The sequence below is a fragment of the Ranitomeya imitator genome, chromosome 1, assembly GCF_032444005.1.
Source record: "Ranitomeya imitator isolate aRanImi1 chromosome 1, aRanImi1.pri, whole genome shotgun sequence".
NCBI lineage: Eukaryota > Metazoa > Chordata > Amphibia > Anura > Dendrobatidae > Ranitomeya > Ranitomeya imitator.
In genome coordinates this window covers 361903509-361915877 of record NC_091282.1, presented here as the reverse complement: position 1 = coordinate 361915877, position 12369 = coordinate 361903509, and the positions used below count along the sequence as shown (strand labels likewise).

At 43.4% G+C, this 12369-nt stretch overlaps 1 protein-coding gene across 1 annotated transcript in view; it reads right to left on the bottom strand.

The window, feature by feature from the left end:
- The window catches only part of RPGRIP1 (RPGR interacting protein 1), a 104163-nt gene extending 92980 nt beyond the window's left edge, over positions 1 to 11183 (bottom strand). The window contains exon 1 of the mRNA XM_069755795.1: positions 10860 to 11183. Coding sequence (XP_069611896.1) covers positions 10860 to 11183 — 324 coding nt within the window. The remainder of the gene's footprint in view (positions 1 to 10859) is intronic.
- Between the last annotated feature and the right edge of the window lie 1186 nt (positions 11184 to 12369).

The following is a 12369-nucleotide window of genomic DNA, read 5'->3' as shown; positions in this document are numbered from 1 at the left end:
CTCTTACCCTTGGGAAAATAAAAAATTGGGGGCGAAAAGATCATTTTTGTGAAAAAATATGATTTTTTATTTTTACGGCTCTGCATTATAAACTTCTGTGAAGCACTTGTTGGGTCAAAGTGCTCACCACACATCTAGATAAGTTCCTTAAGGGGTCTACTTTTCAAAATGGTGTCACTTGTGAGGGGTTCCAATGTTTAGGCACATCAGGGGCTCTCCAAACGCAACATGGCGTCCCATCTCAATTCCAGTCAATTTTGCATTGAAAAGTCAAATGGCGCTCCTTCCCTTCCGAGCTCTGCCATACGCCCAAACAATGGTTTACACCCATATATGGGGTATCAGCGTACTCAGGACAAATTGGCCAACAATTTTTGAGGTCCAATTTCTTCTCTTACTCTTGGGAAAATAAAAAATTGGGGGCGAAAAGATAATTTTTGTGAAAAAATATGATTTTTTATTTTTACGGCTCTGCATTATAAACTTCTGTGAAGCAATTGGTGGGTCAAAGTGGTCACCACACATCTAGATAAGTTCCTTAGGGTGTCTACTTTCCAAAATGGTGTCACTTGTGGGGGGGTTTCAATGTTTAGGCACATCAGTGGCTCTCCAAACGCAACATGGTGTCCCATCTCAATTCCTGTCAATTTTGCATTTAAAAGTCAAATGGCGCTCCTTCCCTTCCGAGCTCTGCCATGCGCCCAAACAGTGGTTTACTCCCACATATGGGCTATCAGCGTACTCAGTACAGATTGTACAACAATGTTTGGCATCCATTTTATCCTGTTACCCTTGGTAAAATAAAACAAATTGGAGCTGAAATAAATTTTGTGTGAAAAAAAGTTAAATATTCATTCTTATTTAAACATTCCAAAAATTCCTGTGAAACCCCTGAAGGGTTAATAAACTTCTTGAATGTGGTTTTGAGCACCTTGAGGGGTGCAGTTTTTAGAATGGTCTCACACTTGGGTATTTTCTATCATATAGACCCCTCAAAATGACATCAAATGAGATGTGGTCCCTAAAAAAAAATGGTGTTGTAAAAATGAGAAATTGCTGGTCAACTTTTAACCCTTATAACTCCCTAACAAAAAAAAATTTTGGTTCCAAAATTGTGCTGATGTAAAGTAGACATGTGGGAAATGTTACTTATTAAGTATTTTGCGTGAGATATCTCTGTGATTTAAGGGCATAAAAATTTAAAGTTGGAAAATTGCGAAACTTTCTAAATTTTCGCCAAATTTCCGTTTTTTTCACAAATAAACGCAAGTTATATCGAATAAATGTTACTACTAAAATGAAGTACAATATGTCACGAGAAAACAATGTCAGAATCGCCAAGATCCGTTGAAGCGTTCCAGAGTTATAACCTCATAAAGGGACAGTGGTCAGAATTGTAAAAATTGGCCCGGTCATTAACGTGCAAACCACCCTCGGGGCTTAAGGGGTTAAACACAGATATGGCATCCACCGAGTGTTGTCCTGTCGCGTCTTCTTTATATTATTGCCAAGAAGATGCAAAACAATGAAAATAATAAAATCATTATTTACCAAAAAAATAGAGTAAGTCAAAACCACATTGCAAATAAACATTCATTACAAATAAAGAAGCAGGGCGCGTCCGAGGGTGAGTATATACCTAATAAGAATATAATCACCCTCGGACGCGCCCTGCTTCTTTCCGACAGCCTTCCTTCCTAAGAATCAGCCCTTCCGTGGTGTAGAGAGAGGGTTTGTTACACTCCAAGGTGTTCCCCAGGTTGCCTTTCCTGAGCTTCGATCTTCCGGCTCTCGTTTAGTAGTTGTTGGAAACTACGCTGCATTGGGCCTACAAATTGGGTATGGGGTGTAGAGAGATGGTGTGTTCCACTCCAAGGTGTTCCCCAGGTTGCCTTTCCTGAGCTTCGATCTTCCGGCTCTCGTTTAGTAGTTGTTGGAAACTACGCTGCATTAGGCCTACAAATTGGGTATGGGGTGTAGAGAGATGGTGTGTTCCACTGTAGAGAGATGGTGTGTTCCACTCCAAGGTGTTCCCCAGGTTTCCTCGCCAATGCTTCGATCATCATGCTCTCGTTTAGTAGTTGTTGGAAACTACGCTGCATTAGGCCTACAAATTGGGTATGGGGTGTAGAGAGATGGTGTGTTCCACTCCAAGGTGTTCCCCAGGTTTCCTCTCCATTGCTTCGATCTTCATGCTCTCGTTTAGTAGTTGTTGGAAACTACGCTGCATTAGGCCTACAAATTGGGTATGGGGTGTAGAGAGATGGTGTGTTACACTCCAAGGTGTTCCCCAGGTTTCCTCTCCATTGCTTCGATCTTCCGGCTCTCGTTTAGTAGTTGTTGGAAACTACGCTGCATTAGGCCTACAAATTGGGTATGGGGTGTAGAGAGATGGTGTGTTACACTCCAAGGTGTTCCCCAGGTTTCCTCTCCATTGCTTCGATCTTCCGGCTCTCGTTTAGTAGTTGTTGGAAACTACGCTGCATTAGGCCTACAAATTGGGTATGGGGTGTAGAGAGATGGTGTGTTACACTCCAAGGTGTTCCCCAGGTTTCCTCTCCATTGCTTCGATCTTCCGGCTCTCGTTTAGTAGTTGTTGGAAACTACGCTGCATTAGGCCTACAAATTGGGTATGGGGTGTAGAGAGATGGTGTGTTACACTCCAAGGTGTTCCCCAGGTTTCCTCTCCATTGCTTCGATCTTCCGGCTCTCGTTTAGTAGTTGTTGGAAACTACGCTGCATTAGGCCTACAAATTGGGTATGGGGTGTAGAGAGATGGTGTGTTACACTCCAAGGTGTTCCCCAGGTTTCCTCTCCATTGCTTCGATCTTCCGGCTCTCGTTTAGTAGTTGTTGGAAACTACGCTGCATTAGGCCTACAAATTGGGTATGGGGTGTAGAGAGATGGTGTGTTCCACTGTAGAAAGATGGTGTGTTCCACTCCAAGGTGTTCCCCAGGTTTCCTCGCCAATGCTTCGATCATCATGCTCTCGTTTAGTAGTTGTTGGAAACTACGCTGCATTAGGCCTACAAATTGGGTATGGGGTGTAGAGAGATGGTGTGTTCCACTCCAAGGTGTTCCCCAGGTTTCCTCGCCAATGCTTCGATCATCATGCTCTCGTTTAGTAGTTGTTGGAAACTACGCTGCATTAGACCTACAAATTGGGTATGGGGTGTAGAGAGATGGTGTGTTCCACTCCAAGGTGTTCTCCAGGTTGCCTTTCCTGAACTTCTATCTTCAGGCTCTCATTAAATTGTGCTTAAACGGAACAACTGCATTTGGCGTACTAGTTGGTTTGGGGCCTACTATTGGTGTCTGCCGCTCTTTGCTGTTCTCCTGGTTTCCTGTCCTGAAATTCCGTTTTCAGGCGCTCGTTAAGTAGTTGTTAAGGTTAGACTGCATTTGGCCTACTAGTTGGGTTGGGGCCTACTATCGGTGTCTGCCACTCCTTGCTGTTCTCCTCCACTGAACAAAGCTGTGCCGCCTGTTTACTACTGTTGCCAATTTTGAACTGCATTTCGACTACTTACTGATTTGGGCCTACTCTGTGTGTCAGCCTCTCATTCCAGTTGTCCTCCACTGCAATGCCCCCTGATTAGTCCTGTGTTACCAATTTTGAACTGCATTTAGCCCACTTTATTCTTTGGGCCTATATCTGTGTTTCCTCCTCATCCTGCCCATTGCCCAGCCAGTGATAGATGAGTCTGCTGGTACATTGACCCATAACGCAACATTTCCCGTGCACGCTACACTGCAAGATTGTGACCCTGCTGAAAGTCAGGTCCCCCTTCCCGCATACCATACCACCTTACACGGGGACAAACAGGAAGGTGCAGATGAAAGTGCAGGTTCCTTCATCGGGTGGGGGGAGGAATACTAGTTGGCGACGTCACTGGCACAGGGCCTCTCATGGTATGCAAAAGTGTTGCTGCCGGTGGGAGGCGCCCCCGCCGTGCAAACACACCGCTGTACTTTGAGGGGCCCTGTGCCAGTGCCAATGCCAACGAGTGGACCCCCCCTGCTTGCTCAGGTTCACAGCACTTGCAAAGTTGAAATACTTACCTCTCCCTGCTCCACTGCCGTGACGTGGTCCAGATTTCCTGGGCCCACTAATTACTTGAACCAGCCCTACCCACCACAACTTTAGCCAAATGACCCCCAATTTCAAATGCCTTCCAATTATTATAAGGTAAATTATGCTTGACAAGCTTCATTAAGAAGAATGGATGGTTTTGACATTAAAATGGGCACTCTAGGTGTTTTCCTGGCCCCCACTCACTGCCGACTATGCTGCCCCATTGACTTGCATTGGGTTTCGTGTTTCGGTCGATCCCGACTTTACGTCATAATCGGCCGATTTCACTCGACCCGACTTTTGAGATAGTCGGGTTTCGCGAAACCCGACTCGACTCTAAAAAGGTCAAGGTCGCTCAACTCTAGTGTTAACATTTCAACAAATGAGGGCCTTACACCACAGAAGTGGCATAAATTTCATGAGAGTAGAAATAGTATAATATTGACCGACATGTCTTCCACTATGCTCAATCCAGCAGATGGACACCCAACCAGGAGTGTTCACATTTAAACAAATGAGGCAGCACGGTGGTGCAGTGGTTAGCACAGCAGCCTTGCAGTGCTGGAGTCCTGGGTTCTAATCCCACCCAGGACAACATCTGCAAAGAGTTTGTATGTTCTCTCCGTGTTTGCATGGGTTTCCTCCGGGTACTCCGGCTTCCTCCCACATTCCAAAGATATACTGATAGGGAATTTAGATTGTGAGCCCCATTGGGGACAGCGATGATAATGTGTGCAAACTGTAAAGCGCTGTGGAATATGTTGGCGCTATATAAAAATAAAGATTTATTTATTTATTTAAATGAGGGCCTTACACTACAGAAGTGGCATAAATTTCACGAGAGTAGAAATAGTATAACACGTCTTCTACTACAGCCAACACAGAATGTAGACTAACCATGACTTCACCATCATAGTCATGAGCAGCCACCGAAGCCACACTAAAGATATCACAGAGTGCAGTTACGTGACATTAATGCAGCACACTAAAAAATGCAATATCACCTAGTCTATACAGTCTGCGATTGGGGTGCAAAAGTCCCAGGAGATCTATGACTTGTTCATCTTGATGAAAGTTAGGCTTTCAGGGGACAGCCGGCTGCGCTTATCTGTCAGGATACCAGAAGACACAAAAGAGAATGGTGAAACCAAAAACACTCAGTTTGAAAAAATGTTTGCAGTAATCCGCAAGTGCTAGTAAAAGATGTAAATAACAGGGTATTTGGTTGATACGTTTTTTGCAAAAAATGTATACTAAGCTGCTCTACCAATCTTCACGGTATACCCATATCAGAGCAGTCCTAACTAATGTATGCAATCCCTATCTGATGTATTTAAAAACCTGATCATCTGTATATTACCTGTGTGAACAGGGTTCAGAGAGGAAAAATCCATGTGTGCATACAGGACAGAACAGCTTTTGTGCAGCTAGCCCAAGAGGAGTGGTGGAACTCCCCAGTCTTGTAGACACAAGAGAACAATCATGGAAACAGGAACACATGGGCTACTTGCACAGAGAACAAGTCTGTAAGAACATGTTCACACACCACCAAGAAACCTGAAGACACAAAAGAGAATGGTAAAACCAAAAACACTCAGTTTGAAAAAATGTTTGCAGTAATCCGCAAGTGCTAGTAAAAGATGTAAATAACAGGGTATTTGGTTGATACGTTTTTTGCAAAAAATGTATACTAAGCTGCTCTACCAATCTTCACGGTATACCCATATCAGAGCAGTCCTAACTAATGTATGCAATCCCTATCTGATGTATTTAAAAACCTGATCATCTGTATATTACCTGTGTGAACAGGGTTCAGAGAGGAAAAATCCATGTGTGCATACAGGACAGAACAGCTTTTGTGCAGCTAGCCCAAGAGGAGTGGTGGAACTCCCCAGTCTTGTAGACACAAGAGAACAATCATGGAAACAGGAACACATGGGCTACTTGCACAGAGAACAAGTCTGTAAGAACATGTTCACACACCACCAAGAAACCTGAAGACACAAAAGAGAATGGTAAAACCAAAAACACTCAGTTTGAAAAAATGTTTGCAGTAATCCGCAAGTGCTAGTAAAAGATGTAAATAACAGGGTATTTGGTTGATACGTTTTTTGCAAAAAATGTATACTAAGCTGCTCTACCAATCTTCACGGTATACCCATATCAGAGCAGTCCTAACTAATGTATGCAATCCCTATCTGATGTATTTAAAAACCTGATCATCTGTATATTACCTGTGTCAACAGGGTTCAGAGAGGAAAAATCCATGTGTGCATACAGGACAGAACAGCTTTTGTGCAGCCAGCCCAAGAGGAGTGGTGGAACTCCCCAGTCTTGTAGACACAAGAGAACAATCATGGAAACAGGAACACATGGGCTACTTGCACAGAGAACAAGTCTGTAAGAACATGTTCACACACCACCAAGAAACCTGAAGACACAAAAGAGAATGGTAAAACCAAAAACACTCAGTTTGAAAAAATGTTTGCAGTAATCCGCAAGTGCTAGTAAAAGATGTAAATAACAGGGTATTTGGTTGATACGTTTTTTGCAAAAAATGTATACTAAGCTGCTCTACCAATCTTCACGGTATACCCATATCAGAGCAGTCCTAACTAATGTATGCAATCCCTATCTGATGTATTTAAAAACCTGATCATCTGTATATTACCTGTGTGAACAGGGTTCAGAGAGGAAAAATCCATGTGTGCATACAGGACAGAACAGCTTTTGTGCAGCTAGCCCAAGAGGAGTGGTGGAACTCCCCAGTCTTGTAGACACAAGAGAACAATCATGGAAACAGGAACACATGGGCTACTTGCACAGAGAACAAGTCTGTAAGAACATGTTCACACACCACCAAGAAACCTGAAGACACAAAAGAGAATGGTAAAACCAAAAACACTCAGTTTGAAAAAATGTTTGCAGTAATCCGCAAGTGCTAGTAAAAGATGTAAATAACAGGGTATTTGGTTGATACGTTTTTTGCAAAAAATGTATACTAAGCTGCTCTACCAATCTTCACGGTATACCCATATCAGAGCAGTCCTAACTAATGTATGCAATCCCTATCTGATGTATTTAAAAACCTGATCATCTGTATATTACCTGTGTGAACACGGTTCAGAGAGGAAAAATCCATGTGTGCATACAGGACAGAACAGCTTTTGTGCAGCTAGCCCAAGAGGAGTGGTGGAACTCCCCAGTCTTGTAGACACAAGAGAACAATCATGGAAACAGGAACACATGGGCTACTTGCACAGAGAACAAGTCTGTAAGAACATGTTCACACACCACCAAGAAACCTGAAGACACAAAAGAGAATGGTAAAACCAAAAACACTCAGTTTGAAAAAATGTTTGCAGTAATCCGCAAGTGCTAGTAAAAGATGTAAATAACAGGGTATTTGGTTGATACGTTTTTTGCAAAAAATGTATACTAAGCTGCTCTACCAATCTTCACGGTATACCCATATCAGAGCAGTCCTAACTAATGTATGCAATCCCTATCTGATGTATTTAAAAACCTGATCATCTGTATATTACCTGTGTCAACAGGGTTCAGAGAGGAAAAATCCATGTGTGCATACAGGACAGAACAGCTTTTGTGCAGCTAGCCCAAGAGGAGTGGTGGAACTCCCCAGTCTTGTAGACACAAGAGAACAATCATGGAAACAGGAACACATGGGCTACTTGCACAGAGAACAAGTCTGTAAGAACATGTTCACACACCACCAAGAAACCTGAAGACACAAAAGAGAATGGTAAAACCAAAAACACTCAGTTTGAAAAAATGTTTGCAGTAATCCGCAAGTGCTAGTAAAAGATGTAAATAACAGGGTATTTGGTTGATACGTTTTTTGCAAAAAATGTATACTAAGCTGCTCTACCAATCTTCACGGTATACCCATATCAGAGCAGTCCTAACTAATGTATGCAATCCCTATCTGATGTATTTAAAAACCTGATCATCTGTATATTACCTGTGTGAACAGGGTTCAGAGAGGAAAAATCCATGTGTGCATACAGGACAGAACAGCAATTGTGCAGCTAGCCCAAGAGGAGTGGTGGAACTCCCCAGTCTTGTAGACACAAGAGAACAATCATGGAAACAGGAACACATGGGCTACTTGCACAGAGAACAAGTCTGTAAGAACATGTTCACACACCACCAAGAAACCTGAAGACACAAAAGAGAATGGTAAAACCAAAAACACTCAGTTTGAAAAAATGTTTGCAGTAATCCGCAAGTGCTAGTAAAAGATGTAAATAACAGGGTATTTGGTTGATACGTTTTTTGCAAAAAATGTATACTAAGCTGCTCTACCAATCTTCACGGTATACCCATATCAGAGCAGTCCTAACTAATGTATGCAATCCCTATCTGATGTATTTAAAAACCTGATCATCTGTATATTACCTGTGTCAACAGGGTTCAGAGAGGAAAAATCCATGTGTGCATACAGGACAGAACAGCTTTTGTGCAGCTAGCCCAAGAGGAGTGGTGGAACTCCCCAGTCTTGTAGACACAAGAGAACAATCATGGAAACAGGAACACATGGGCTACTTGCACAGAGAACAAGTCTGTAAGAACATGTTCACACACCACCAAGAAACCTGAAGACACAAAAGAGAATGGTAAAACCAAAAACACTCAGTTTGAAAAAATGTTTGCAGTAATCCGCAAGTGCTAGTAAAAGATGTAAATAACAGGGTATTTGGTTGATACGTTTTTTGCAAAAAATGTATACTAAGCTGCTCTACCAATCTTCACGGTATACCCATATCAGAGCAGTCCTAACTAATGTATGCAATCCCTATCTGATGTATTTAAAAACCTGATCATCTGTATATTACCTGTGTGAACAGGGTTCAGAGAGGAAAAATCCATGTGTGCATACAGGACAGAACAGCTTTTGTGCAGCTAGCCCAAGAGGAGTGGTGGAACTCCCCAGTCTTGTAGACACAAGAGAACAATCATGGAAACAGGAACACATGGGCTACTTGCACAGAGAACAAGTCTGTAAGAACATGTTCACACACCACCAAGAAACCTGAAGACACAAAAGAGAATGTCTTACTAGCACTTGCGGATTACTGCAAACATTTTTTCAAACTGAGTGTTTTTGGTTTTACCATTCTCTTTTGTGTCTTCAGGTTTCTTGGTGGTGTGTGAACATGTTCTTACAGACTTGTTCTCTGTGCAAGTAGCCCATGTGTTCCTGTTTCCATGATTGTTCTCTTGTGTCTACAAGACTGGGGAGTTCCACCACTCCTCTTGGGCTAGCTGCACAAAAGCTGTTCTGTCCTGTATGCACACATGGATTTTTCCTCTCTGAACCCTGTTCACACAGGTAATATACAGATGATCAGGTTTTTAAATACATCAGATAGGGATTGCATACATTAGTTAGGACTGCTCTGATATGGGTATACCGTGAAGATTGGTAGAGCAGCTTAGTATACATTTTTTGCAAAAAACGTATCAACCAAATACCCTGTTATTTACATCTTTTACTAGCACTTGCGGATTACTGCAAACATTTTTTCAAACTGAGTGTTTTTGGTTTTACCATTCTCTTTTGTGTCTTCAGGTTTCTTGGTGGTGTGTGAACATGTTCTTACAGACTTGTTCTCTGTGCAAGTAGCCCATGTGTTCCTGTTTCCATGATTGTTCTCTTGTGTCTACAAGACTGGGGAGTTCCACCACTCCTCTTGGGCTAGCTGCACAAAAGCTGTTCTGTCCTGTATGCACACATGGATTTTTCCTCTCTGAACCCTGTTCACACAGGTAATATACAGATGATCAGGTTTTTAAATACATCAGATAGGGATTGCATACATTAGTTAGGACTGCTCTGATATGGGTATACCGTGAAGATTGGTAGAGCAGCTTAGTATACATTTTTTGCAAAAAACGTATCAACCAAATACCCTGTTATTTACATCTTTTACTAGCACTTGCGGATTACTGCAAACATTTTTTCAAACTGAGTGTTTTTGGTTTTACCATTCTCTTTTGTGTCTTCAGGTTTCTTGGTGGTGTGTGAACATGTTCTTACAGACTTGTTCTCTGTGCAAGTAGCCCATGTGTTCCTGTTTCTGTCAGGATACCAGCAGCACTGAAGAGATGTTCTGAAAGAAGCTGGCTGCTAGACATGATAAAACCTCCAAGGCGTGTGAGGCGAGCTCAGGCCACTCATCCATTTTGGAAGACCAAAATGTGAAAGGGTCCAAACCCTCCCTGATGGTATTGATATTCAGTTCTAGATACTCCTGCACCATCCTCTCTATTCGTTCACCACATGTAAGACTTGGACTTTGTTGTGCTGGTGCGTGAGCTGGTCTAAAAAAAAGTGTCAAAGGACTCACAGAAATTGCTTCTTCCACTTACACTACTGCTGCTGCGGCTAATATTTTGGAGTTGACGAATTGACATGCCGGAGGTTGGAAGTATAGAGCTGCGATGTGAACTGTGTGCTTCACTGCTGTCTTGGGGAAAAGCTCTCTTAAGGTTGTGTAGAAGCGTGTTTCGATACTCCAACATTCACGGGTCCCTTTCCAGGGCGGGAAGCCTCAGGCAAAATTTGGTTTTGCAGCATGGATCTAACAGAGTGGCAACCCAGTAGTCAGCAGTATTCCTAATCATAAGTATACCGTGATCATATGTGTAGCAAGAAGGCATTCATATGTCTGGTTCTACCATGAGGTCCAAGCCCATGCTACATTGGTGGCTGGGTAATAATGATATTTGTTTTCTCTGTCCCCTCCCGCCAACCACAAACAACAGAGATGGGAAGATTATCCTTTTTATCTGACAGTTGCTCGCCCATCACCTCTTCCTCTTCCATTTGTTCCTTGGATCTTGCACCTTCGATAAGTTTGCTATCACCAGCCCCCCTTGATTGCAGCAATCCACCCTCCCTTGGCAGTCGCCTGTGTGACGACAGTCTGGAACTTACAGAAAATGTTATCCCTTTCGCATCCTCCTGTGCTTCCTCCTCTTCTTCTGGGACCACCACCTCCTCCCGGAGGCTATTCAAAATCTGCTCCAGCGTATAGATGACCATAATAATGATGCTGATGAATTCGTCATCAGCGCTAATCATTTTGAAACTGTGCAGAAGGTTGCAGAGTAGTGATGAGCGAGTATACTCATTGCTGGAGATTTCCAGAGCATGCTCAGGGGGTCTCCGAGTATTTGTAAGTGCTCGGAGATTTAGTTTTTGTTGACGCAGCTGCATGATTTACAGCTGCTAGCCAGCATAAGTACATGTGGGGGTTGCCTGGTTGCTAGGCAATCCCCACATGTAATCAAGCTGGCTAACAGATGTAAATCATTCAGCTGCAGCGATGAAAACTAAATCTCCGAGCACTAAAAAATACTCGGAGGACACCCGAGCATGCCCGGGAAATCTCGAGTAACGAGTATACTCGCTCATCACTAGTGCAGAGGTCCTTAATCTGTGCCCACTCCATAAATGTAATATGCACCACATCCATACTGCGTTGGCCCAGGCTATACTGCATGATATACTGCATCAGGGCTCGTTGCTGTTGCCACAGTCGCTGCACTATGTGCAGAGTGGAATTCCACCGTGTCAGCACATCACGTGTCAACCTGTTCCCTTGGATGGACAAAGACCTCTGTATCGATGCAAGTCGATTACATGAGGGGTGCGAATGGCGGAAATGAGCACACAGCTTACATGCTTTCTGTAGCAGCTCACCCAGGGCAGGATAGTGGCGGAGAAAACACTGTACCACCAGGTTAAGGATGTGAGCCATGCAAGGCATGTGTGTGAGCTTGCCTCGCAGTAGGGCCACCACCAGGTTTGCACTGTTATCAGACACAGCATTCCCTAGAAGTTCAACGGAGACAGCCATTGATCAAACTCAGTCTGAAGAGCTGTCCACAACTTTTCAGCTGTATGAATTCGATCTCCAAGGTATATCAATTTTAACACTGCCTTATTATGGTGAGTCCTGGCTGTGCAGTATGGATGTGGTGGGGATTCGCTCTGCACTGTTGGAATGCATGTTTCATTAAGGCAGAGGTTGAGGGCGCAGGTGGAGGTCCTAGAGGAGATAGAGGAGTAGGCAGAAGCACTGGAGGAAGTGTAAAATGTAGAGGTTTGTCCTGCAAGCCTTGGGGATTCCAAGACTTGTGGAGCAGCGCCGTCACCCAGTGCCCAGTCAGCTAGATGTAACACCCATTGCCATGCTGGTGTAGCACTGGCACAGCTTTCTTAAAAAAGTCATAGCGACTGGGGAATTGTCACGGTGCCACCTGCC